This window comes from Lagopus muta, chromosome 1, assembly GCF_023343835.1.
Source record: "Lagopus muta isolate bLagMut1 chromosome 1, bLagMut1 primary, whole genome shotgun sequence".
NCBI classification, from domain to species: Eukaryota; Metazoa; Chordata; class Aves; order Galliformes; family Phasianidae; genus Lagopus; species Lagopus muta.
Genome location: NC_064433.1, coordinates 49,824,635 through 49,851,562, shown reverse-complemented (window position 1 = coordinate 49,851,562; position 26,928 = coordinate 49,824,635). Strand labels below are relative to the sequence as shown.

At 50.9% G+C, this 26,928-nt stretch overlaps 1 protein-coding gene across 6 annotated transcripts; it reads left to right on the top strand.

Moving 5' to 3' along the window:
- The first annotated feature begins 5,155 nt into the window (after nucleotides 1-5,155).
- On the top strand, nucleotides 5,156-25,378 carry MGAT3 (beta-1,4-mannosyl-glycoprotein 4-beta-N-acetylglucosaminyltransferase). Of its 6 annotated transcripts, none has more exons than XM_048958060.1 (2): nucleotides 5,156-5,409; nucleotides 19,389-25,378. In XM_048958060.1, exon 2 carries the CDS (start codon nucleotides 19,390-19,392, stop codon nucleotides 20,896-20,898), a length of 1,509 nt encoding a protein of 502 aa, XP_048814017.1. In that variant the 5' UTR covers nucleotides 5,156-5,409; nucleotide 19,389; the 3' UTR covers nucleotides 20,899-25,378. The 6 variants fall into 6 exon arrangements, with proteins under 6 accessions (XP_048814017.1, XP_048814027.1, XP_048814053.1 ...); XM_048958070.1 differs by lacking the exon at nucleotides 5,156-5,409 and adding an exon at nucleotides 8,302-8,936; XM_048958096.1 differs by lacking the exon at nucleotides 5,156-5,409 and adding an exon at nucleotides 8,951-9,130.
- Nucleotides 25,379-26,928: the final 1,550 nt, after the last annotated feature.

Here is a 26,928-nt window from a genome sequence, read left to right as displayed (position 1 = left end):
CCTCAGGCACCACAGCACAGAGCTGCTTGGAAGCAGCAGGAAATGGGGATCAGTTTGGTGGATCCATGTAGGATCTCAGCAGCAGGAAATGGGGATCAGTTGCATGAAGTTTGGTGGGTCCATGTTGGATGAGAGCACCTCATTTTTGGCAGCCAGCTCAAGATGCAACGCAGCCTATTGGGATTGACCACTGAGCGATAGTGGGAAGCAATAATTTTCTCTCCCTGGGCACTAAGCTGGGCTGCCTTTCGTAGGTTTGTAGCTTCAAGGTGGAAGTGAAGGTGAGCTAAAGCTCAGCCTGGCTTTGTTTAACCAGTTACACTCCTCTCTCTTCTGACATGATGCACTGTTTTCCAGACCAGCATCAGGCATTTTGTGTGGACACATTCCCAATGGCCTTCCAGACAAAGAGCTGTGATAAAAACTCAACCTGTCCTGTTGTAGGGCACTTCTTGCCCACCCTGCCGTGAGCAGAGCATAGCGTTTATTTGAGATATTTACAGCGGTGCCTGTGTTGCACGGCTCACCGAATGAAAAGGAAAACCCCACAATTAAAATGCAGCTAAAGAAAACACGCGAAACCCGAGATGTGGAACAAATCCCAGCTTGAATCATCTGGCTCCAAGACCTGCGTGGAGCCCATTGAGCTCGAGCTAATATCTATTCACAACATGCAAGGAGCAAAGACAAATAGGAATGGCTGGAAGCTAAAGTTCTATCTGGAGACAACAGCAGCCTCTCTTCTGCTCCAGCACACGTTGGGACACAGGAGGCTCCTTTTTGCTGCCTTTTTGCACTCTTGGGCATGTATAACTGCTGAAGCCTCTTTGCAAGGCTCTGCTCCCACCAGTTCCTGGCTGCCTGGCCACTACTGTGGGGGATGATTTTGGGGCACTCACTGGTACCTGCCTCCAGCCAGAAGCAGAGCTGTGAGGCTGTCTGACATCGATATCTCGTCTCTGCAGTGTTATCAGGGCCTTATCAACACACGCAGCTGGCGCCGATTACAATGAAATTGGTTTTGAGGCTGTTTTCTTTCCAGTTCCCCATCTGGACATGCTGTATCACTCACAGGGGCCAGGGAAATTGATACGACCCTAGTGGATATGTTCGCTCCAGAGTGCTTTAACTCAAAAATCTCCACAGGCCCTCAGGGGAAGGAGCTGCTGTCACCCTGCAGGTGGCACTGGAGCTCAGGCAGGAGGGGATGGATGGGACAAAGGCCAGTGAGATGATGATGTGGTGGCAGAGCTGCCAGCCTGAGTGCACACGTGGGTTTTCCCCTTGTGGGGCTGGCTGTCATACTCAGAAAAGGCTATTGGGAGTAAGAGCGCCCAGTGACATCAGGACTTGCAGTGTTTGGTGCTCGTGGTGAGTTGATGGTTGAACTGATGGTTGGATTAATGGGTTGATGGTGGAACTGTTGGGTTGACGGTTGGATTCATGGGGTGAGAACAGTTGGACTGATGGTTGAACTGATGGGCTCACAGTTGGATTGATGGGGTGACGGTTGATGGGTTGGATCATGGTTGGACTAGATGATCTTAGTGATCTTTCCAAACGTAATGACTGTATGATTCTATGATCTGTGAGTGCTTTATGAAACCCCACTTCTGTCTTTAACATCGCCAATAGGAAAAGAATATTAAACCAAGCCAAATCAAAACAAAAAAAATGCATTTCAGCAAACAGCCCAGGGAGCAGGGCTGCCCTCAGTGAGAGCAAACAATCCTTATCTGGCAGAGTTTTATGTTACTTCACAGCAGAGTTAAACGGCATTTGTTTGTTTCCCCCGTGCATGAAGCATTGTTTCTGGGTGGGTCCTGCTAGTTCTGGTCCCTGAGCATTCTATCAGGGGTTTATTCATCTCATTTTCTTGCTGTACCCTGATTGCTAGCGATGGCGGTTGCCAGCGACTGTTGTTTTTTCAGATCTGAGGAAGAGAGAAATACCCTTGTCCTACCCCACTTTCTTGGTGACCAGCAATAGAAATGTCACTTTGTTGTTTTCCACCCTGCCACCAGCAGCTCAATACGAATAAGGGCATCAGATTTCAGGAGTGCTCTGCTCAAAGGAGCACTTTGTTTGCAGAGTCAGACTGGAAAGGGCGTTATAAGGGCTGGAATCCCAAAGGGCGAAATGAGGCGACCTCTCTGAGACATTATGCAGTGAAAGTTGGGTCATTAGTAGGGCTCTGTGGGTCAGTGGGAAGGAGTTAACCGAGCGTTAGGCTCTTTGCGTGTGTGGAGCCCAAGAGCCACCCTAATCAGCAATGGCCCCATGGTAGAAAATGCTTGTGTAACAGTGATGGGGAGGAAAGCGCTCGTAATTCCTCTTTGCAAGGTGATGGGCGCTAGGCATTGCTGTAAAAGGCCAACCCTAGAAGTGAAGAAGCAGGCCCTGTCCCCTTGCCCAAGGGGAAGAAACCAGGGCCACCTAAACCAGAAATGGTTCTGCTTGAAAGCTTTGCACCTGGCGAGGTTGTAGCATGGGGCTGGGGAAGGCAGAAATGTTTGTGGGGCTGAACGCATTGCCAAGGAGCAAGGACTGCTGTCAGTGTTGGGTAGCCAATGAGCTGAGCCAGGGTTGGCAGTGCTTCATCTCGCTCATCTCATCAGAATTCATTTGCCTACAGAGGTTTGGGTTTTAGACCATTTAAGGTGAACTCATTGCCTTCTTCCCCCAGGAGCAGCCCTTAGGGGTTAGGGAAAAAAAACTTGCTTTGTGAGTGTGGGACAAACATTCCCTGTCTTATTCACGACCACGGTTGCTGGATGTCCCAGCTCTCTTCCCAGCCCTGAGTATCATGCCTGGAGCTCAGCACCCCAATCTCCAGTGGAGCATCCTCTGCTTTCCCTTCCTCTTACCACTTATAGATGAGTGCATCCCAGTGATGATGTGGGAAGATCTGCCATTCCCTGCAGCATGGTTGGCGTTGGCCAGTGGATTCACATCATGCCGTGGGTGGCTGATAGACAGGCAGATAGACAACGTGATGGTGAGAGTTTCATTTCTGCAGAAACATGGCTAAAAATGACTCCTCATCCCAAGGCAGCTTGTCCAGCATGTCTCAGACTGAAGTATGCAAAGCAGAGAGAAAACGCTACTGAACAGCAATGGTTGTGATGCTAATTTGGGAGCCACAGTCAAATTTCACCCCTACCACAGACTCTCTGTTTGGCCTCCAGCAAATCACATAATTTTTTTTAATCCTCAGTTGCTTTTATGTAAAATAGAGCTAAAGGTTTGGGGGTTTTACCTTTGGGAGAGGGTACGGTGGCTACGTAAATTAAAAACCAGGAGGCGTTTGGATGCTACATCTGAGCCTCAGTCTGCTGCCATCAAAGCACATAAGACCATGAAAAAATAATACAGGAAAAAAACAAAGATTTTTCTGCTCTCTGGGTCCACAAACCCAGAGCCACAGGGGTTTGGAAGCTAGGTCCCACTTGGGAGCAGGGTACCAGCATTGTTCTCTTCCCATCAGTGCCAGCCTCCCCTTCTGTGATGGGTGTTCGCTGGCTGTGGGAAAGGAATGGGAGACTGCTGCCCATCCCTAATGGGCTTTGTACTCTCAGAGCTGAAATCACCCTTGCAAGCGAAACTAGCATCATCCCTTGCCATCACTCAAAGCTGTCATGGATCTGGTGGAAATTCAGCTGCCCATCCAAGCCCAGCTCTTAGTTGGGCTGTCCTCAGGAGCATCCTCCAGTGGACGGGCGATGTCATTCCAAACGTGGGGATGGAGATGGTGTCACCTCGGAGGTGTGCTCTCACCGATGTGCAAGGACTTGGTTAGTGTGGCATTGAGTTCTGCCACAAAATCACCTTTCTTCTACGGCAAGAACTTTACTTATTTTACCATTTCCTTCCTCCTCCAGCCTCATTCCTTTCTCTCAGCACTTCTGCAGAGCTAGTGAGTCTTACAGAACCCGGCTCACCCCCCAGTGCCTTCAGTCATCCTCCAGCTGAGTTTGTAGAGGGGAAAGTTCTCCTTCACTTGTGCTCTTTGCCTCCAGGACCATCTCAACCTTGGCCTTAGCACTGGGACAGCCCTTTGGCAAGGAGCATTTTGGTGCTGGCTGAACAGTTTAGGCCTTTTCTTCCTCATGCCCTTCGACTGCTGTTATCCATATGGATTCTGAGTGTTGAGCCCTGTAGGTAAGGAACCTCTTGGGTTGCCTTAGTACTTGGTTGCCACCGGATGCCTCTTTCTGTTAAGCGTTAAAGTGGAATGGTTTTATTGGAAGAGTGATGCTGCAGTGGCGCAGGCTGCCCACAGAGGTGGTGGAGTCACTGTCCCTGAAGGTGTTCCAGAACCGTGTGGATGTGGCACTGAGGGACGTGGTCAGTGAGCACGGTGGGGATGGGCTAAAGGTTGGACTTGATGATCAACCCTGCTTGTAGCAGGTGTGTTGGGATTAGATGATCTTTAAGGTCCCTTCCAACACAAGCCTTTCTATGATTCGATGATCTTGGAGGTCTTTTCCAACCTTGGCGATGCTCTGATCTCTTGTAGATCCTCAATGAGTTCCCATAAGAATGGTGTGAGGGCCACCTGTACTGGCGCACAGCATGGCTCAGTCATCAGATAATGGCGAGTTGGAGGGGCACTGGCACCAATACTTTGTTTTGAACACGCTGTTGTTCTAAATTCCCAGCAACTCACAAGGAAGGGTGTTTTCTAGTGTTGCTTCCTTTTGACCTCTATAGCTCTCGGCTGCAAGGGGTGCGATCCCACGCCCATGTTTCGCTGTATTTGCAGCCAGGTTTGTTCGGGCTCTGCCTGGCTTTGCTTCCCTCTCCCCAAACCGGCCTTGAATGAGGAAGAACGCAGGGAAAAGTTGAACTGAGTAAAGGCAGCTTTTGCGGTCGGGGCGCGGGATGGAGAGTCAGCAGACGCAAAGCTCTATTTCTGGCACCGCAGCCAAACTTCCTGCACGTCGCCGGGCGCATCTCACCATAACGGCGGTGCAGGGATGCTGCGGGGGGGAGCAGGGCACCGCAGGTCCGCCCCGCTGCCCTCCCACAGCCCATCGGCGGAGCTCCGTGCTGCTTTGTGCGGGAGGCGAGGGGCGGCGGGCGGCGGCAACCCGGGGGGGGGGGGGGGGGGGGGCGGGCGCGCCGGGGGAGGAGACAGGCGGGGAGGGCGGCACAAAAGGGGCTGCCGCAGCTCTGCCCGCCGCTGCCGGCGGGGTTCGGCTCCGCATCCCTTTGCCCGCGGCCGTTCCAGCGGGAGGAGAAGGAGGCGGAGGGCTGAAGAGGAGGAGGAAGGCGGCGGGGGGCTGCAGGCTCGCCTCGCCTCGTTCCGGCGCCGAGCCATGCCGGGGGGCGGCGGGCGGGCCGGGGGCGAGCGGCAGCCTCGCCCCGCCGGGGGCCCGGCGGGCACCGCCGCTGCGCCGGGCGGGGGTGAGTGAGTGAGCGCGGGGCGGTGCGGGGAGCGGAGCGGGGCGGGGGGAGCGGTGCGCGCAGCACCCGTTGGAGTTACCCCGGGGCGGTGGGACCCCCCCCTTCGTACCCCCTTCGGCCGCCACCTGCAAGTTCTGCTCGCCTTCCTGCCCCCCCCCCCCCCCCCCCCCCCCCCCCCCTTTTCCCGTTCTTATTTATTTATACGAGCGCGATTTTTTTTTAATTATTATTTTTTTTATTCTCCCCCTCACCTCCCTCCCAATAATCCCAGCATCCCCTGCTAAGGAGCAGCGGCGCTGGGGAGGAGGGAGGCGATGCGATGCCGCCAGCCCCCTGCCCGCAGCTGCGGGGATGGATGGATAGATGGATGAATGGACGGATGGATGGAGGCAGCCTCTGGCCGGGGCACTGCAGCGGAGGCCCAGCTGCTGCCTGCGAGCAGGGCACGGGCTGGGGACGCGTGCCAAGGCTGCAGCGGGCGAGAAGGAGTAACAGGAGTGCGTGCGTGGGAGGGCAAACACACACACACACACACACACACAAATACATGTGTGCCATCGGCGTCAAGCCTCCCCCCCGCTCTGGCTCCGCGTCAGACTGAGCCCCCCCGGCTGAGCACTGGCTGCGGGGGGGATGTGGGCACCCACGTTGTTTGTGAGATGGGAATCGCTGTGTGTTCCTGCTGGGGTGGCACGGGCTGGCGCAGCCCCGTCCTTGTGAGTTTTGCTCTCTGGGTGAGCGTGACAAGGGTGATGGGGAGTGTGCGTCTGCTGCGGCTCTGGGCTTGCTCAGGGAGGGAATGTGGAACAGGAGGGAGAGGCACCGAGTGGGTCCATGGGCTGCAGTTCTGGGAGCCCTGCCTGATTCCAGCACTGCAGCTGGGGTTCCCTCTATCCTATGGGCCGTGCATGGGCGCCAAGCACCTCTCCTCCCTGTAACAACCCCCCATTTACCTCTGGATCCCTCTTCCAGTGAGGGAAGTTCGAGCCCATGTTAGCATTCGAGTCACCAGGAGCCCCCATCCCTGTGCAAACTGCATTCCAGATCCCCACCTACTCCCATCCATCCCTCTTTGCCCACCTACTTCTGTCCCTCTTTACCCGACCACAACAGGACGTGAGTCAGCGGGGACTTCTCAGCCCCCTTCCCTAAGGGTGACCCACGGGTCCCTGTCTAGAAGTGGTGTTTGAGTCCAGCTGCAGCCTGTGACTTGTGAGTCACCAGCAAGACCCTGCTGCTAGAGCCAGCTCCTCTGGGAGAGCTGAAATCTTGTAGAATCTGCCATTGCTTGACCCTTGGACAGCAAAGAGCTGTCTCGGATAGGAGGAAAAACCCACAGGCTTCCCACCTTCCAGCACTCCAGTTACCAGAGCTCCCTGTGCACAGCTGTAGCATCTGTGTTGTGCTTTCAGCTTCATGGTGATGTTGGGAATGCACCCTTTGGACTGGGGAGGGAGGGGAGAACCTGGCGTGCTGCTCCTGGGGAGCACCCATAGTGATATAACTCAGCCTTTGGACAATGGCTGAGGGGATGGAGAATGAAACCTAAAAGTCCCCCAAAGGTTTACACACCCTCAGTGCCCTCGGAGGATCTTGCAGAAGTGGTAAGAAACGTGCTGGAAGGTACAGCATTGCCTCCACGTGAGGGAGGCCAGTACCTGTATGGCTTGTTTATCAATGTCCTGGATGCAGCAATTATTTTCTTATGGGAGGAGTTCTGGTAGCTGTAGGTGAGTTCTTAACTGGTTCCCACCTGTGGCCCTACTGCTACCTGCTGTGCCCAGCTATGGTATGAGGCACTGCAGGATCTCATCTCCACCAGAGGTACGTAGGGCATCAGCATCCCTCCATCCACTTATTGGTAAAGTTGTAAGAAGAGGGATCTACCTGTGTGGCATATGGGGATCACCCTGGTAAGGTGGTCAGGAAGAGGAGGTGGAAGCCAATGGGTGCACCTGCACTGCAGGAACTGCCTGCAGTTCTAACTGTGGGCCTTGTGTCCCCAGCAGGGGATGGGGACAGCTGGGCTGTGGGGGCTGCTCAGTGTATAGGCTGCAATCACAGCTGCCCTCAGGGTCTGTAGGTATGGAGTTGGTGTTTGTGCTTCTCCTCTGCATTGTTTATCCTCCTCTCCTCATTCCCACGCACAGTGGGTGATGCGCAGTGTGACTCTGGTTGGTGTCACGTCACATCGTGTGTCCTTATGGGGTGGTTGTGTGAAGCTCAGGTGAGAGTTTGGGTACGTGCAACAAGGTCCTGCTGGGGATGTTTACATGAGCATGGACCCTTCTATAGGGCTTATGGCCACAGTAAGCTTGGTGTGTGTACGCAGCCATGAGTACAGGCATCAGGAGCCACTCAGGACAGTGTATGGGGATACTGCTGTGTGTGTGAAGGACACTTAGTTCAGATGAGTTTCCCTCTCTGACTCTCCCTTGCTTGAACCTGTCAGCAGGCAGAGATAAACTCAGTCTCATGGCAGGGCTTATAACTGGGTCCTCAGCTTTCTGTGCCTGAGCTTCCTCCTGTCCACCAAACAGCATCCTCAAAGTGCACCTGCCATCCAAAACTGATATTTTTCTTTTCATGTATTTATTTATTTATTTAACCCTGCTCATGCAGTGGATTATAAAAGTGGGAGGAAAGCAGCTGGGAAACACAGTGATGAATGGATGAGGCACACTGGGCCAGCGTTCATTCCTGCAGGCTGGAGAGGTTTGAGGTGGGGTTACTGGCTCTAAAATGGGCCTTTTGTACATTGTTGGAGTCTGTGACCCAATCAGTGGGATGTGGCTGGAGGAGGTGGTGCTAACGAAGACTGGCACAGCTGACAGCAGTCAGCAGGGAAGGCAGTGGGGGGGGGGGGGGGGGGGGGGGGGGCACCGGCTGGTACAGTGTGAGGTGCTTGGAAGAGCTAGTTCAGGCTATCAGCCCTGCCTGCAGAGAATCATACCATCATGGAGATTGAAAAAGACCACTATGATCCAATCCAACCACTGACCCACCGTGACCATGCATGGTGGGGCTGCGGGGTCAGGACTGGGGTGCTCGGGCAGTTTGAGAAGCATGATGCTGGCCCTAGGGAGTGCCCTATGGCTGAGCTGGGGGTTGGGCCACTTCCACGCTGCCCCACTCAATTGCTTCCCTTTCCATCTGCTGTTTCTTCCCAGTAGCATCCTGCCGTTGTGCCAACCCTTGCACGTTGGGCCAGGGTTAGTGAGCAGAGTCACTCTGCCATCCATTCCTTTGGGTCTTTCTGTCTGCGGGGGTGTTGCTTTGTGTGTGCTTTGCATGATAGCAGCACCGCAGCGATCGGGTTTGAGGCACACCAAGAGACCAATGCAAATGTGTGCCGCTGCGGAACGCCTTCAGCAGCTGCTGTGTAACGCAGGGAGCTGCTCCGCTGACTTTATCTGCGTTAGCATCCCCTGTTTTGGCTATCAGATAGTGGAGCCCAGCAGGCAGCAGCGTGGCTCTGAAGGGAGCCCCGCTCCCTGATGCAGAGCCCTTTAAGGAGGAAGAGAAAGGTAAGCTGCAGTCCTGTGATTTTCAGTTGGGGCTGAAGCGAGGGCAATGGCAGTGCTTTCAGTTCCTCCTCTGCCAGTGTGGATGCTTCTGGGAGAAGCTGGACACTGGGGAGGAGGAGGAGGAGGATAGAGCTCCCTGCAGACAGAGCACGTTGGGCACAGCCACAGCACAGAGCCTGCAGGAGCTGGAAGAGGTAGGGGCTGCGGGTAAGCCCTGTGCCTGTGCAGTGTGGGGCAGGCAAACAAGGGCGGGTTGGGTGAGCATTGCCCTGGGGTGATCAGTACGGGCTGCTTCCTCTTTGAGCACACTGGTTCCTCTACTCCTGCCCCACAGCTCCTCTCCCTCTGCCTCGCTGTCCTACGCAGCCTGGGAGGACAGCAGGTCCTGCTACCCTCCTAGGGCTGTGTGAGGTCTCTGGAGAAGAGGTGGCCCAAAGAAATGGCTGTTTCCCTATTGGGTGTCCCCAAATACCTCCTGTCGTGCTGTTGTGTGATGCAAGTGGCCACTGTGTTCCCGTATATGCGCCATTGGCACTGAGCCTCCGTGGCCTCAAATTCCCCATCTCACAGCAACTTTTGGAGCAAGGGTTGACCACACCTGCACCCAGCCTGGCCAGGGGGGGATGATGGGATTGCTTCTGCATAATTTAGCAGTCTCTTGAATTATTTATGGTGCCATTGTGCTCTGGAACAGAGTCTTCTTGCTTCCCATGAGCGCTGGGGGGGAGGGAAGGGTGTTTGTCAGGCATCCAGGTTCTATCACTGAACAGTGAGGAAGTGCTGTGGGCTTCCTTTCTGGCCCTGTTTGTCTGCATGTGTCCTGATGCAGCTGAATTGCCCTGTGGATGCTCTCTCGTTGAAAAAAAAAAAAAAAAAAAAAAAATGCAGTTTCACTTTCTGCATCATTCAAGTGTGGAGCATCTCTGTGGCATGGCCTCCCTCAGCTCAGAGCGCTGTCCTTGCAGTGGGGAGATGATGTCAGGCTGGAGATGGTGAATCTGATGCTTGGATCTGGTCCCTGACTCAATTATAGGCCTGTGCAGTGGAGCTGGGATTGACTTTGCAGGGTAATATTGGTGCTAGGTGGACAGTTGGACTAGATGACCTTAGATGTCTTTTCCAACCTTAATGATTCTATCATTCTGAAATATTCAGATGCTCGAGACCTTTTCTTTGTTGAAAGACCATGCAGTCCTGTCCAAGTGTTTCTTAGCACTATGTCAGATTTTGCAAGGTGTTCAAAATGTGGCTGTGGTCCCCTCTGCCCTGCACCTCCTTCCTGTTCCCCATGGGGTGTTGAGAAAAGAGATTTTAGTGCCTTCCTCTTCTCCTTTCTTTCTGGCATGGCTGTGCAGGGAGCTAACTTCTCAGAAACAGAATTCAGAATAAATGTTTATGTCGCTGAATACATAAAAGGAAGTGGAACTTGGTCTGTGATCAGGAGGTTGCAGCATTAACTGCCCTGCATCGTACTGCTGAACTGAAGGGCTCAGCTTCTGTGTTTTTATCTGTGTGGTGTAAGTTTGTGGTTTTTTTGCGTTGGGAAGGGGCTGGTCAGATAACCACCAGACATCCTTGCAATGAGATGTGTGGTTCCACTTAGGTCTCAGCCCAAGACAAAGCCTTGCTTTTCTCTTCATCCTTCCCTGAGACATAAGGCAGTCTTGGAGAAGAATCACAGAATCATTAATGTTGGAAAAGATCTATAAGATCACCTGGTACAATGGCCAGCCCATCCCACCATGCCCTGTGACCATGTCCCTCAGTGCCACATCCATACAGCTTTGGAATACCTCCAAGGATGGTGACTGCACCACCTCCATGGGCAGCCTGTGCCGCTGCAGCACCGCTCTTATGGAGAAGAACGTTTCCCCAGTATCCAACTTGAACTTCCCCAGCACAATGTGAGGCCGTTACCTCTCATCTTATCACTGTTACCTGGGAGCAGAGGCCAACCACAACCTTCTTACAGTGACTTGAAGAGAGCTATGAGATCTCCCCTGAGCTCCTCTTCTCCAGCCTGAACAACTCCAGTTCCCTCAGCTGCTCCCCATCAGATTTGTGCTCCAGACCCCTCACAGCTCTGCTGCTCTTCTCTGGACACACTCCAGCACTTCCATGTCTTTCCTGTAGTGAAGGGCCCAGAACTGAACACAGCAACTTGAGGTGCAGCCTCACAGTGCTGAAGAGTGGGAAGTGTTACAGCAGCAGCCGGTGTGATGTCCACTATGGCATTTGTCTTCACTGATGACAACAAGCTCTCTTTCTCTGAAGACGTGCTCCATAGTCCTCTCTTGCTCAGCTTAATCTGAGGATCAGGACACTGCTTTGCTTTGTGAAAAGGAATGTTTGTACAGAGAAATAAACATATTGTTGAGACCCAGGCCTGCTGCAGTGCCTGTAAACAAGATCCAACCCTCTGCGGGAGGCAGAAGAGAGATTTATGTGACCCTGAGCTAAGTGCATTAGGAGGCTTTTGATTTCATTCCGGGAAACTGCCCCTCTTCATGGTGCCATATGCCTGTTACCGGCATAGAGCCGTTACCCACGATTTGATTTGTGCAGATTTAATCTGAAGGGCTGCCGTGCTGCAGTCAGAAGGATTACGCAGGCAGGGGGTTGTCTGTGTGTGCCGGAGCCCGAGGTGCTCCGCAGAGCCCCGTGCCCTTTGCACAGCCCGGAGTTGGGTGTCTGGGCTGATTCGCTCCTGCCTGGGGGCAAGGCATTGAAGAGCTTTCTGCCTATCAGCGCTCTCCTCCTGAAAATAATAACAAAGTGAAGTGGCAGCAGGGGATCCGGGCGGCACTGTGTCGAGGTCTTGCCTAAGTCTTGAAAGAGGAAATGAGGAACAAAGGCAGAAGAGACAAATAAATAAGGGTCTGTTCTTGGTCCAAGGAAAATTCCCATGGGTTCGTGTAGCATTCTTGGGAAGATGCAACACTCCCGGGGCTGGAGTTAGTTTTTGAGAAGCAGAAGGGGGGAGAATGGGGTGTGGGAGGGAATTGGGGGTGGGAAGTAGAGGAGGAGGGGGAGACACCCAGAGAAAGCTCTCAGCGTGGAGTCAGGTTTCTCTGGCTGCTCCTGATGAAGAGGGGTTAATGCTTTCTGCATGGGGTTGGCTGGTCACCAGACATTCAGAGAAGAGGGGGATCTGGGGGCTGCCAAGTGGGGGACCCCTGTGGCCTGAAGGGAGGGGAAGGAAGGGGCTGGGAACGCTCTTCTGAAGAGTAATAGATCAGCTACTGTGGGAAAGCGAGTGCCCTGCCAAACCCCAAGTGGTTGGTGATGGATGGGGGAGGAAGGAAGGCGGGGATGGAGGGCCGACTCTTCCCTGTGGCCACTAGGGTCTTGCTGCTGCTCTGTGGCCTCTCATTATTTATCGTCTTTCTGGGGCTTAATGAGTCACCTTCTCGGTCTGATTTGGAGGGCTTTTATTCTGGGGACACACAAACAACTGCCACTCACTTCACAAATAACCAAAGGCAACGTGGTTTATTCCTGCCACTGTGGGCCTGTGAACTAAGCCCATCACCGTGGCATCAGGTGCTTCTTGCTTGCATGATCTGGTGCATGACTGCCACATGCCCTCAGCTCTGAGTTTCATCTTGGTTGCTCATTTTGGTGCTATTCTTGGGACTCTTGACTTGCTCAGCATATGTGGACTGCCTGCCAGGGTCTGCTTTGAAAGCACTTTGTCTTCCAAATCTGTCCTTGAGACGTTCTTCTTCCCTGATGCTTCCAGAAACTGACTAGCTCACAGCAGTTGACTGGGAGCCTCACTGCAGTCTTGGTTAGATGAACCCTGCTCAAAAAGTGGCCTGTCCCTTTGAGTGTCTGAGGATGCAACTATGTGATGCAACAGCTTTGGTGAGAGGTGAATAGCTGTCATCCAGGAGGTTTCTGCTGTCAGCCGCTCATTCTCATCCTTAGGCACTTCTCTTGAAGTTTATTTTTAACTCAGATTGGGTGCTGATTTGGATTTCCAATGTGAACTTTTATACTGACAGCCTAGGGGTGGTGAGCCGTGAAGGTGGTGAGTGAAGAGTGAGAACCTATGAAACCACCTCTGTGCTTCCATAATGCACTGCTTGGTCTTTGAAAGCATAGTTTTCTAGCCTCAAAGTGGCCATGTCCTGTCCCTGTCTGCAATACATCGAGACTAGCTGAGAATTCTCACATACTTCTTTGATTATTCCATGGCCGCGGCCTCCCTGAGGACAGAAGTTGCTTTTGTGCAGTCTCATTCCTGTTTCCTTTCGGATTCATGATGGAGCATTCCTTCCCTGTAAGGAACCAGTCAGAAAGCAACTGAACTAGCAGACTCCATTTTGTGTTCCCATAACCACTGCATGTGTGAAGCAGGGAGCAGCAACTCTGTGTTTGGCTGGGAGAAGGGCTCTGCATCTTTGGGTGTGTGTGTATGTATGTGAGCACGTGTCCTGGGACCTGATTTTGAGGCCAAGTGGTGATGCAGCCCACAGAGTCATCACAACACTCTTCAGGAAACTAGATCTTGTGAGGAAGAGTCCTTTCAGGATATCAGGCGTAAGTGAAGGAGAGAAGAGGACAAAAGTGCTATTTTCCCTTTAGTGGAAAGAATGCTTAACCTAGTGGTGCTGAGAAATCAAAATTGTGCTTTCTGAGAGCATCTGAAGGATCAGAGTGTGCTGAGGCATCTCTAGAATCATGGAAATCCCTATGGTGGGACTGGCTTTGGTTAGAGAGAGAACATTAGTTACAAGGGAGCCTAGTACAGCTGAAGGATACTGAGAAGAATATTTGTTAGATTCCCATGGAGTTAGAAATCCAGCTTGAAGTTTTCTTTAGCATGCAGTACTATACCCTTGTGATGGCCAAGTAGTTCTTGGATAAAATTAAATTGGTGTCTCGTAGGCCGTTATTGGATTTCAGTAGAGTTTTTTAGTCTTCTCTGAGCTGATCTTCTTTTAAACCGGGGGCTGGAGAATTATATAATTATGCTGCTATTAGTATTATGGTAGTTACAGTAAGAACAATCTGTTCAAGTGAAGGGTTTTATAATGGACTCTGAAGGTGTTTAGATGTTGGTTTATTCTGGTGACTTCTGAAAGATCAGTCTTGAGACAGAATGCTGTCAACAAAGACCATTTTATCTCCAGGTCCCATGTGCTGTGTTCTGAGAGTTGAGAGCTGTGTTGTTGCAGGCTATTTAGCTGTCAAGTTGGACTTGATGCTCCTTGTGCATCCCTTCCAACTCAGGATATTATGTGATTCTATATTGCTGTGGCGAAAGATGTGGTGTCTAAAATAGCCAAGGCTTCCCACTAAAGAGCAGGGTAAGACAGATGAAAACAGTCAGACAGTGGAAGACCATAGAATGTATGGAGTCCCAAGGTACTGCTCCTCTGAAAGGTGGAGAGCTGGGCAGATGCAAAACGTAAAAAGCTCGGATCTCTACGTTGCATCCATTTTAGTTTATTTATGTACTAGATCATAGCTGCTGGCTTGGAGCACTTTGGTCTCTTACGAGAGTACACAGAGGAGGAAGAGAAACCTTTCTTTTTCACCACTGATGCTACTGATTACTTGAGGCATTGCAAAGCCTTGTGCACAAACCCAGTGTTTGTGGTTGTCATGTATGGCATGTGTTCCCCTTTAGTGGGAAGGGGAAGCAGTGCCTTAGTTTTTCAGTTGTGTTCTGAACAGCCTCACCTTGGCCTTGTATAGACTCACCCTTCAGTTTTCTTTTTTTCATCCATCTTTCTTCCTGCTTTGATGATTCCCATTGGTGAAGGGGTAGCAACTCTGGAAGCCAACTGCTGTGTTAATACCTGACTGAGAGCAGATACTTTATCACAGGATCATGGAATCATAGAAAGGCTCAGGTTGGAAGAGACCTCAAAGATCATCCAGTTGCAACCCCCTGCCATGGCCAGGGCTACCAACCAGGCGATAGATCGGTTTGCACAGCCTCCATCCCGACTAGCCTTGAACAAATGTTTCTGCTTGCCCCCTTGTTGAAAGGAAAAGATGATAATTAAGACGGAGCCTGGTTCTCCCTTTGCCTGACCTTACTGGAAAGGTAACTGCGCTGATGGCTTGCTCCAGCTGGCTGTGCTGGCAGTGAGTCAGTGGCACCGTGTGGTCAATTGCCTCAAAGTTGCAAAGGAAATGCATAGCATGAGGTATTGCTGCTTTGCGTTAGCACTGTGAGCAGTAGCTCGTAACGAAGGTGGTGAAAGAATATTGTATTCCATCCTTGGAATGTGGATGGAAGTAGATATGGGCCTGCCTGTGTTCAAACCACCTTGTACTGTGACCCTGCTAGAAACTTCCTGCTAACATCCTTGTAGCATGCAGTCCCTGATAACATCATGGCATCCTTCACGTGAGGGAAATGCTGAGCCCTACCCACCTTCTGCTACATTCATGCTTCTCTTCACTTTCCCTGCTGCCCAGCTTTGTAGGATAATCTTCTCTTCTTATCCTTAGGCAAAGCACAGCCCTGGTGTTCTTGAGCTCATTACGTTTCTGTTGCAAACAAATAGTAGTTCTTCCTTCTGTTGCTGTTTGCAGCTCAAAAGCAGTTTGAGATTTTAGTGTTCTGAGGTACTGTGACCCTGATGATGTATGATGCTCTGGGAGTAGGGGAATGAGAGGTAGACTTAGCACTGAAGAAGTGCTAGTGCCCCAGAGGCTGGGTATCGTGCAGACAGTGCCCTGTTGTATGGCCCTTTGCCAGCATCCTCCAGAGGAGAACATTAGGACTGGTGAATTGCCAGCTCTTAGCTGTGCATATCTTTCTCCGGCTCCTTGAAATCAGGATATGATTTCAAGATGGTATAAATCAACCGGTTACTTGATATAATGGCAAAGTAAAACTGTAACAGGTGCCTGGGGATAACTCATATGCATACCACTTCTAGCTCTCCTCCTCTGAAAGCCATTCCCTTGCATGGCAGAGACATGCATCTTCATGCAAGGAAATACCAAGGTTGTCCCTTTCAAAGAGGAACTTTCGGCTCCTATTGCTGAGACAGAATGCTCCTGAAGCTGTTTATAACTGCATGTTCCCTCAGCTTTGAAAAGAGCTAGCTGTCCATGCCCTTCCTGGCTTTTTCTTCTGCTTGCACATTAAAGCTTTTGTTTTTCATGCTGTTGTTTTTAACCTGACAGTAACTTGATCTCCCTTCACTTTTTTTTTCCCCTCCTCATTCAAAATTGTTGTAAGGGAAATCTCTCCTCTTGCTCTTTTCTGTGTTCGAGTAACTGATGGCTGCTTTGTGCCAGAGCAGCTGGGGTTCCTTATGACAAGCTGAGATGGCTCCCTGTCCAGCACCTCCTTCCTCATTTCAGCTACACATAAATGTTCTGGGTGGGGAAGGTGGTTAATAACGCTTTCCTCCCCTGCTGGCCTTTGTCTCCAATTAGCCACTGCTCAAAGCACATCTTTTCCTGCAGTGCAGATCAGATGGTATGGGAAGGGATACGTGACAGACGGCTCTTGGCGTCTCAGCCCACCCAGGGGTGGATGAGCTCTCCACTCCCTGGCAGAGGAATCCCTGGCATGTGAGAACGGAGGTGGTTCCCAGGGAAGAAGTTTTTGAAGAGGACACAGCTTTATTCTTTGCTTCCCTCCTTTTACGCAGGGATAAGGAGTTGGTTCATGTTCCCACTCCTTCACAAAGGCAACCGAGCAGTGAAAACTGCCTCCTGGGAACTGTCGGCAGCGGAACAGCAGAGGGTACTGCAGGGCCAGCTTGCTTTGGCAGGGCTGCAGGGCAGGCTGTGATAACAGGGAGGCAGTGCAGCCATGCACGGGATGAGGAGCTGCAGAGCTTGTGCTGAGCCTGACGGACAGTGATATATGCAAATGTCAAGTGAGGAAAAAAAGCTCTGCTTCTCCAAACCGTGTGTCCTGCTAGGTTGACATGGCACACCAGCGCCTGGAAAGTGAAGCAGTTTGTTAAATGTCAGGAGCAACAACTTCTGTTAGGGAGTTTCTCATGGCATGTGGAGCATTGAGGCCATCTGGGAAGAAGGTGAAGACCTGCTGATCGTGACTCCTCCAGCACTTGTCCTGTGTGCTGGGCCAGCTCAGAGGATGCTGGCATTTGTGTCCTGTAGGAACTGGAGCCTTACTGGATCAAGGCAGTCCTTCATCTCACCTGAGCCTTGGTGAGCTGATGTCCAGAGGTAACACCTTGCAGAAGTACAGGACGCTCAACTGGAGAGAGCTACACTAATGTACCAGCAAGGGATGTCTTCCAGCAGCCTCTGCTAGCTGTCTTTCCAGATTCCTTGTATTCTTCTCTTCCCCGTATGTCAGGATGGAGCAAAACTGGTGGTGTAGAAGGAAGAGGTGCCAGATACTGCTTCTTGAGTAAGTGGTCCTACTGCTCACTCCTAAAAGATAATAACAAAGACTTTAAGATAAGTAAAATTCCCTGGACACAATGAGATGCCCTTGGTTTTCTGTAGCCTCTTGCTTTAGCCCCAGGAAGAACGCCTGAGGAAGAGCAAGATGGTCCTTTACAGCTTCAGAGAAGGGAACAGCACCAGGCCCTCCATCAGTGGATCACCACAGAGGTAGCTTTTTGTGAGGCCATGGCCATGGTGGGTCCCTCCACTGTGCTGTGTCAAAATACATCAAAAGCAAACCCTGTAACTCTTCCATTGGCTTCAGGCTTACAGTCTCTGTTTTTACGGTGAAATAACCCCATCAATAATGAAGTTGCCACAACCAGAATGCAGGGGATGGCATTGGTGGATTTCCTAAAAATGTCACTAAAAAGGCAACAGCGAAGCTTCTAGGAGTGCTTGCTGCTGAACTGTAAGATATGAACGTGGACAACCCTTTTATCAAAGTCCATGTTGGAGCCCTCGGTAGGTGGCCAGATATGATTTCCTTTGAGTGGTTGCCATCTGCCTAAATTTATGGCTTTTCCCTTCAGCGTTAAGTTCTCCCCAGGTTAATCAGTAAACATGCCCTGTTGTATTTCACTCATTCCCCCTGGGTGGGCTGGACACTTCTCCATTCTGCTCCCATCCAGGATGCATGTGGGCCATGGAAAGTGCCCGGCTGGCAAAGGGGAGCACCCTGGCACGGGGCCGAGGGCTTGAGCTGCCTGTGAGTGCTGCGTGAGGTTTATAAGCAATGGCATGGGATGTGGCATACCTGTCGTGGGGACCTTTGGCCGAGGGAGGAGACACTGAGACACATGTGCAGGCATCATAACATGGTGGGGAGCTGCCATTGGGGAACGCAGTGGAACATGTCGGGAGCGTGCTGGTGGGTTTCCTGGGCGTGGAGGGTTTTATGCTTTTGGGGGAGAGCCTCCGCCTTGCTGAGGGTGTTCAGGTCACCTTGTTCCCTTGCCTGTTTGCTTCAACCTTCCCTAAGCAGCAGCATGCAGCTGCCTTTCCTTGTTCTGCCTGGTGAAGTGTTGGGTGAGGTTGTTTTTTTTTCCTTCCTTTTTTTTTTTTTTTTCCCCTTCTTCCTTTTTCTGGATTGTAGTCTTCAATCACTTTTCTGCCTGACAGCAGCTCTGCGTTCCCAGCACGGACTGGCAGAGGGGAGGTGCTATAGGGAGAGAATGAAGACTGTTGTTTTTTTTTATTGTTCTGAAGAAAGGGCTGAGCACCGCTGGCTCTTTGCTGGTCTGATATGGATCCATTGTGACAGCACTATATTGCCAGCAGAGACAGCTAGGCAGTTTTTATAGCCACCTTTATACAGATGCAAAAAAAACCCTCAGCATCTGGTCCATGGAAGATGAAAAGCAAAGGGAGACAGCTGGAAACATAGTGGGCACAGAGGGATGGGAGGTGAATAAAAGGGAAAATCTTAACACTTTTTCTCCATTTCCCATACAAACTTGGCTAGAATTTCTTAGGAACAAGGGGTTTTTAAGGTGTGTTGTGAGTAAACACTGGAAAGATCTGAGAAGCGTAGGTGTTTTCCTGGTCCTGGCAGCCTGGCTATGAGCTCAATCCCTTAAAACTGCTTTTCTTATGCTGGCTGGGTTTCAGCTGCATACCCTGTACTCCCTCTCATCCCTCTTGCTAACCTGCTGTCTCTTCATCTTCCCTGACTCAAGGTCTGTGTTTATTTGTTCCCATCAGTGAGTGGGGACAAATGTGCTAAGTGCAGTGCCTCACTGGATAGTGAACTCCTCTTGTTGCGGATTTCTCATCTTTCTGCCCCATCGCCGGCACCTTTCCTCTCTCTGTGAGACCATAAGGCTATATCTGCTCTAGAGGAGGTTTAGCTTGGTACAACCCATCCAAAGCATAAGGCCCACTAAAAATGTTAGGGTGTGGGGGATTTGGTTTGGGTTCAGTTCTTGATAGATGCACGCTGAGTTTGGACCTGCTTTGTAGCATCCCCAGCCTATTTTCCAACCACTAGCAAGCTTTTTTGCACCCTGGTAATTCCCGAATGTGACTTTCCTTTTCATGGCTTTTCCACAGGATGAAGATGAGACGCCATAAGCTCTTTCTGACTCTCTGCATGGCTGGTCTCTGCCTCATCTCCTTCTTGCACTTCCTGAAGGCCCTTTCCTATGTCACCTTCCCCCGGGACCTGGCTTCACTTAGCCCCAACCTCGTCTCCAGCTTCTTCTGGAACAATGCCCCCGTCACGCCACAGGTTAGCCCTGAACCGGGGGGCGCGGAGTTCCTCCGCACACCCCTGTACTCCCACTCTCCCTTACTCCAGCCCCTGCCACCCAGCAGAGCCAGCGAAGAGCTGCACAAAGTCGAGTTTGTGCTGCCGGAAGACACGACTGAATATTTTGTCCGAACCAAAGCCGGTGGTGTCTGCTTTAAACCGGGTACCAAGGTGTTGGAGAAGCCACCAGTGGGAGGGCGGCCGGAGGAGCGCGCAGACGGTGCGGCTTCAGGGCGTCCTGCTCGCAAACCGCTGAGCGCAGGTGGGACCAAGCGGCGCAAGTGGGTGGAGTGTGTGTGCTTGCCGGGCTGGCACGGCCCCAGCTGTGGCGTTCCTACCGTGGTCCAATACTCCAACCTGCCCACCAAGGACCGCCTGGTGCCACGGGAGATCCCCCGGCGAGTCATCAATGCTATCAACATCAACCATGAGTTTGACCTGCTGGATGTCCGCTTCCACGAGCTGGGAGATGTGGTGGATGTCTTTGTGGTGTGTGAATCGAACTTCACGGCCTACGGAGAGCCACGGCCCCTCAAGTTCCGCGAGATGCTCCTCAACGGCTCCTATGAGTACATCCGCCACAAAGTGCTCTATGTCTTCCTGGACCACTTCCCTGCTGGTGGGCGCCAGGATGGCTGGATCGCTGACGATTACCTGCGCACCTTCCTCACCCGAGATGGCGTCTCTCGCCTCCGCAACCTGCGCCCGGATGATGTCTTCATCATCGATGATGCTGATGAGATCCCGGCTCGTGACGGCGTGCTCTTCCTCAAGCTCTACGACGGCTGGACGGAACCCTTCGCCTTTCACATGCGCAAGTCTCTCTACGGCTTCTTCTGGAAGCAACCGGGCACCTTGGAGGTGGTTTCAGGCTGCACTATGGGGATGCTCCAGGCTGTCTATGCTACTGATGGGATCCGTCTGCGGCGCCGTGAATACTACACCATGCCTGGTTTCCGGCAGTATGAGAACAGCACGGGACACATCCTGGTGCAGTGGTCGCTGGGCAGCCCCCTCCACTTTGCTGGCTGGCACTGCTCCTGGTGTTTCACCCCAGAGGGGATCTACTTCAAACTGGTATCGGCCCAGAATGGGGACTTCCCCCGTTGGGGTGACTACGAGGATAAACGAGACCTCAATTATATCCGGGAGCTGATCCGGACTGGTGGCTGGTTTGATGGTACGACGCAGGAGTATCCCCCTGCTGACCCTAAGGAGCACATGTATGCTCCCAAGTATCTGCTCAAGAACTACCAGCAGTTCCATTACTTGCTGGAGAACCCATACCGAAAAGCGGAGGGTGCTGGTTGAGATCGCTGGACTGCTGTGGGAAATCAGAACTTCACGACAAAGGGAAAGAGTTGGGTGTTTGTCTGTTCCTTTCTTTTTTGTTTTCTTTGATTCCAGATGGGGTGTGCCATTTCTCCATGGTCTCTGTCCTTCCTCCCTTCCCTTCTTCCCACGGTGATGCCTGGGGACAAATTCCTCAGACAAATGAAGGGAGACCTGGGCAGGAGGAGGGGAGAGGTGTGGGCAGTAGCATAAAGACCTCCCTGCGTCTTCTGGACCTTCCTGCTGGCTGGAGAGACTTGCTGCATCCAGCTGGTGGATTTTCCTTCTTGTGGGGCTGGGAGGGCTCCCTGAGGAAAGAGGGCAGCTGTTCCCATCCACCTTCATCTGTTGTGGATCGGAGCAAGCACAGATGCGAGCCTGAGCTGTTCATTGAGCGTTTGAGTCAGCAGGCACAAAGCGATGCGAGGGGTCACGTGTGCAGATGTGTGTCACAGGCATTTTTTGGATGAGTGAATGTGCAAAAGCATCTCAGTATGCATTTTTTTTATACCTCTATGTTCAAAGTATTTTGGGGAAGGCAAATCCTTTGTTTCCAAGGTGTTCTCCCCTACACGCTGCCTCCTCCCACAAATTTAATATATCTGTCCGAGGCTGTCTCTTAGCCTGATGCTCTACCAGACCTGAAGCAGGCAGGTGGGAAGCAGAGAGGAAAGCCAATTTTTTTTTTATTTTTATTTTTTTTTTTTTTTCTGTTTACTCCCTTTTCACCCTGCCCCCAAAATGCTGCACTGGCTTGCTCCACAGGAGCTGAAGCATCTTCCCTGCAGCATGTGCTTTGTTTGGGTCTGGGATAAGCTGCAGGGGACTAATCAGATGGTGGGAGTATATGTTTACAAGTGCATGGTTTCCTATGTGCATGAGTGCTAACATGCATGGTTTTGGTATGCACGTGGGTGTTTGTCACTGGTGTTGGGAGGGGAGGGGTCAAAGTTGGTCTTGGGTGGTGTGCGTATTTTCAGGAAATGGTGGCATCCATAAGCTGTGATCTGTCTTGTCATGGATGGCATTTCGGGGAGAGCATCAGCTCTTCATAGCAGGGTGTGCCATGTGGAGCTCATACATGCCTCTCTGGCTGCCTTTGCACCCTTGTGGGCTGTGCCTGCTGCAAGGATTCTGTTTACATGTGCTGGCTATTTTCAATTGCCATGGGGGAAATGAGAGGAGAAGGGCAAAGTTCTGAGTCACCAATGGGTGTTGTGGGGAAACACAAAGCATGTTGAGGCACAGGACCCACTGCGAGCTTGTGGAGAATGGAGCTGTGGGTAGAATCCCTCTGGGGCCAGAAGACTTTTCTGGGACAATCATGCAATCCACAGCCTGGACTGTGCAGATTAGGCCATGCAGAATAGAGGAGATGTAGGATGACATTCCTTGCAGCTGGTGGGCCAGTGTCCACACAGAGCTGGCCACTGATGGGTAGCCAAGATTAGCCTGTTGCTGTAGTAGACTGGTTCAGCTCATTGAGGAAGCAGATTGGCATCTCCACCCTCACCACCCTTCCTTAGCAGATGGCTTGACAGGGTGCCCAGAGCCCACGCTGTGGTGGGAAGAGGGAGAAAAACACGAATGCGCTCTGTTGGTCTTACAGTGGAAATATTGGCTTGTCTTCCAAACAAATAAGTGAGGATCATGTGGAGGAGGAGAATGTTGTCATAATGAAGAGTGACCCTGCCATCAGGCCAGCTGGAACAAGAGGGTTTCCACTGACCTCAACTCACTCCATCAGGGCTTCATATTCCCGTGTCATCCATCCCATTCTCTCCATTGCGCTCCATTCCTATCTCTATCTCTCTCTTCTATTTGCTTCTTTAGAGATGTGAAAAGCATCAGGAAAGATAATTTGGTTCCCTAAGAAGAATTAAATTTGAACAGAAAGATGAATGTTGTTTTTCTGATCAAACTGAGTTGGACTTCATCTTAGTTCCTTCCCCCCATCTCACGTGCCACAATGCCTGCTTGGAAGAACTGAGGGATCCCCTCTTTTCTTGTTGTTTTGTTTTTGTGTTCTTTTTAATATATACGTGTATGTTGCTGTTTTCCTTTGTGATGTGTCTCCCAAGAAGAGGAAAGTCCCTTTGAGAACTGAGCAGGAGAAGGCTTGGTGGGTGGAATGCTCTCCCCTCAAAGTGAAGCTGTGGCTTTGCAGAGCTCAGTCTTGTTGATGCAGGAGGGAATTTTGCCATGGTCACAGAGACGTCTTAGGCAGGGGAAGACTGTAGAGAAATCAGGGCTTGGATGAGAAAGGAGGAGTCACTTTTATCAAGTTAGAGCAATAGCTCTGAGACTGCTGCATGAGAGCTTTCCCCAGGGATAACCAGAGGAGAGCCCAGTGTATTGACACAAGGGATTTGGTAACAGTAAATTGAAAAGTAAAAAGGGAAGAAGCTATTCCTCATTTTCAATCTAGGATCTACATTCAGGCATTGCCTTGGTGACAACACAAGTCTCAGGTCAGGCGTTCCTGAAGACGAGAAAGGTCAGTCATTGCATACGTGCTTTGGGAGCAGCAGAGCACCACAGAAAACAGGCAGAAGCACACGCATGCTGAGGCTGCACCACCCGATCTGCAGTGGCAGCAGCCTCTCCCGTCCTACCAGCCCTTCCCATACATGGGCTTCCATGGGGATTTTTAGTGCATTGCAAGTTGTGTTTTCATCACTGGGGTATGGTTTTCATCTCAGCAGATTCAGATAAGCCGTAACTGCAATTATCAGCATCTCCTATTCCCAAAGTTCAGCCTGTTCCCTTCCCTCCCCTGTCTTTCACTATTTGCTCCATTGTTTCCCTCTTCTCTCTTCTGAGAAGGTCCCATTGGAACAAGTGAGAGCAGCACTGGAGCTCTTCTGCACGACTCTGGCCCTGTCCATCTCCTGGATGTCTCCATTTCCTTATTCTTAGGAAATCAAATTTAAAACAGGCTTCTGTTGTGGATGGCGGAAGGGACTTCACAGCTGAAATGCATTTTTTCTTTTTCTTTCTCAAGAATCATCCAGTGTTTTGATTTAAGGCCAAACCAGTTAATGTTCCTGTTGTTTCTGTAAGCCCTGTGTTTATTATCCTTAGGGAGTTGGAGTGCTTGTCATTAAAAGTCTTCCATCGCCTCCCTTGAGGGATGGGGATAAGCACGATGACTTCTGCACAGCGATTTCCCAAGGTGGTGGCTTGCCCTCAGCCATCCCTGTCTGAGCCAGACAATGAAGTTTGGAAAGAGATGAACTGAAAACCAAATCCCATTCTGCCCCAGGACTGGTTGTTGCAGCGAAGCCATGAGCCCACTGTCTTTCTGGGACCAACGTTGTCCGTGGTTCACCAACCTTTCCCCACAGATGTGTGCTTTTTCTTCCCCAGAACCTTTCCACCTTCAGATTAATTGGTGTTATCTGTAATTGGTGCATCCCTATACTTTGCCCTTCTTTCTGCCCAACTCTGCTTGACTTCCTTTGTGCCCATGCATGGCTTTGAAGTGGAAAGCTTCTCTTCCTCCTTCTTCCCAGGTGAAGGAGAGGATGTGGGCTAATGCCTCTGTGTCCCTCCAGAGGAACAAAGGCAGTGAGGAGGTGCAGTATACCCAGCAATGGATGGGATGGGGTTGTGCCTGCATGAAGGACAACATACTCAACAGTCTGCTCTCACTGTTGCTTTCTCTGATCCCTGTGTCTTGCTGAGGTGTTTTCTGTTGTGCAGCCTGTTCTTTGTGCCTCTGTGCTGGATAAAGGAAGGGGACCTTGTGGCCTCCAGGTAACTTATGAGTCAGGGTGGGGGCAGGGTCAGTGCAGAACGGGTATTTGTTCCCCTGGTGCCTCTTGGTGTGTCCTTGTGGGGTGGCAGTGTCTCTTCTTGTCCCGCTGCTCCTGCCAGCACTCTGTGGCTGCTATGCCTGTGCACTGTGAAGACATGTCGGGAGTCACTCCTGGTCCTGTTAGCGAACACTGGTGGTGAAGAGGGAAGGGATGCGGCTCATGCTGGCCTCACTGACCTCAAGCCTTGGTGAGAAGGGAGAGAAGTACGGTAGAATGGATCCCAAATCCCTCTATTGCTGTGTTTCCCCTATCCACCAAAAAATCTCCTTCTGATTTCTGAGACAATGGATGAATCTGCTCGTACTGAAAAAGAGGGGGAGCTGGAGATGTCAGGAGTGGCTCGAATCCAGCACCAAGGAGAGCTGTTTCTGATGCTGTATACCAACATCTAAAGCATTGGGGACTACAGATAATGGCTTAAAAAGGGATCTGAAATGCTCTGAAACTAAGAATCAAAGCCACTGTTGGTTTTTTTCTTTCCTGTGAGGATGGTGATGCAGAATCGTCCTGGAGGAGGCCCAGCAGCACTGCTGATGCTGGGTTCCACCTGGACCTGCTGGTGGCATCAGGACACTGTTTTGGCAAAAGAATGCGTGGACTTGCCAAAAACAATTTAAAAAAAAAGAAAAAAAAAAGAATCTGCAAAGCTCCTTTCCACTCTGTAATTTATAAACAGCAAGTAATAATGAACTTTTTGTAAGGATAAATCAAATGTACATTCTGAAATCATTTTCTCTGTAAATGGTTGGATTTCATTTCACCCTTAAAGGGATGCTTAAAAGGAGGAAATAATAAAAATAATAATAATTAAAAAAAAAATTACAAAGTCTGAAAGGAAACCAAGGCATGTGTGTGGTAGCTTTTATTTCTGAGCACGGGAGGTTGCTGCTTCCTACCTCAGTGGGGCTGAGGTTCGTAGGAGGGAGGTTGAGGGGCAGCCCCAGTGCTTTGAGGGATGACTCCTGTGCCCAAAGCAACCCTATTCTGTGTGTCGGGTGAGTACAAGCACATGTGGGGATGTGACGGGGAGCACAGCATCACCACTCACAAAATGGTCACATGCCACCATGCCCTGTCCCTTCCTGTCCTCACTTTCAAATGAAGCCATGGAAAGCCCCAGCTGAAACCTTTCCACTACAGAAACGTCTCTCATGGCTGATTTTCTGTGCAGTGTGTGAGAGAGCATGACCTCCTTGGCTTATTTTTAAAGCCATCTAAGGTAATTCTGGCTGTTCCCATTACTCCCTATCAAAGCCTGGTACTGCCCTGAATCCTCCTGAGCATCCGGTCCCAGCATTGGCTTTGGCAAGGGACCTTCAGGAGCTCCTGTGGAATCTGCAACTATTTCATTTTTTAGTGTTTTTAAAGTGCCTTGAGCTTTGAGTTTGTTCCTGGTCTCAATGAGAGACAACAAAAGTAGACATTATTGGCCAGTTTCCTTATGATTCTAGATTGAATCACAGAATCATTGAGGTTGGAAAAGACCTCTAAGATCACAAAGTCCAACCATCAGCCCATTCCCACCATGCCTACCAACTCTGTCCAGAACTTCTGTTCCAGAACCACACGGTTCTGGAACATTTCCAGGGATGGTGACTCCACCACCTCCCTATCAGCCTGTACCACTGCAGCACCGCTCTTTTGGATAAGCTGTTTTTCCTAACACCCAACCTGAGTCTCTCCTGGTGCACCTTGGGGCCATTCCCTCTCATCCTATCACTGTTACATGGGAGAAGAGGCCAACTCCACTTCAGTACAGCTTCCTTTCAGGTTGTTGTAGGGATCGAGATCCATTTTCTCTTCTTCCTTTCTTCTACAGCCTTCTGAGGTTTTTATTTTCCCCCTTGCGAGAGGCTTTCCATCAAACTGGAATTTCATCATCCATCACTGATGCCTCACTGCTGCTTCTGTCTTTCTTTCTGGAGCAAAGAGCCTGGAATGAACACACACTCAAAATTAACAGATAACATTTTATATGAAGAATTTTTAGCATTCCTACTGGTTGCTGTCTTTTTGCACCCCAATAGGGAGCATTCTAAAAATAGGTGGTCACCAAAAAGTCTGTGAACTTGCAGGTGTTCAAAAAGGGAAGACAAGTCTGAGTGCTTGGGCCCACGGCAACTTAGCTAGACAGTTTAAGAAATGAGAGTTGACTCGGTCAAAGATTCTCACATGGATTCATCTTGCC

What these genes read in the sequence shown, in the direction of transcription:
- MGAT3 (XM_048958056.1), top strand. Translation starts at nt 18,083, where the DNA reads ATGTGGCATACCTGTCGTGGGGACCTTTGGCCGAGGGAGGAGACACTG. An exon ending in AACATGTCGGGAGCGTGCTG is followed by an intron (nt 18,208 to 19,388) that starts GTGGGTTTCCTG and finishes GCTTTTCCACAG; the next exon opens with GATGAAGATGAGACGCCATA.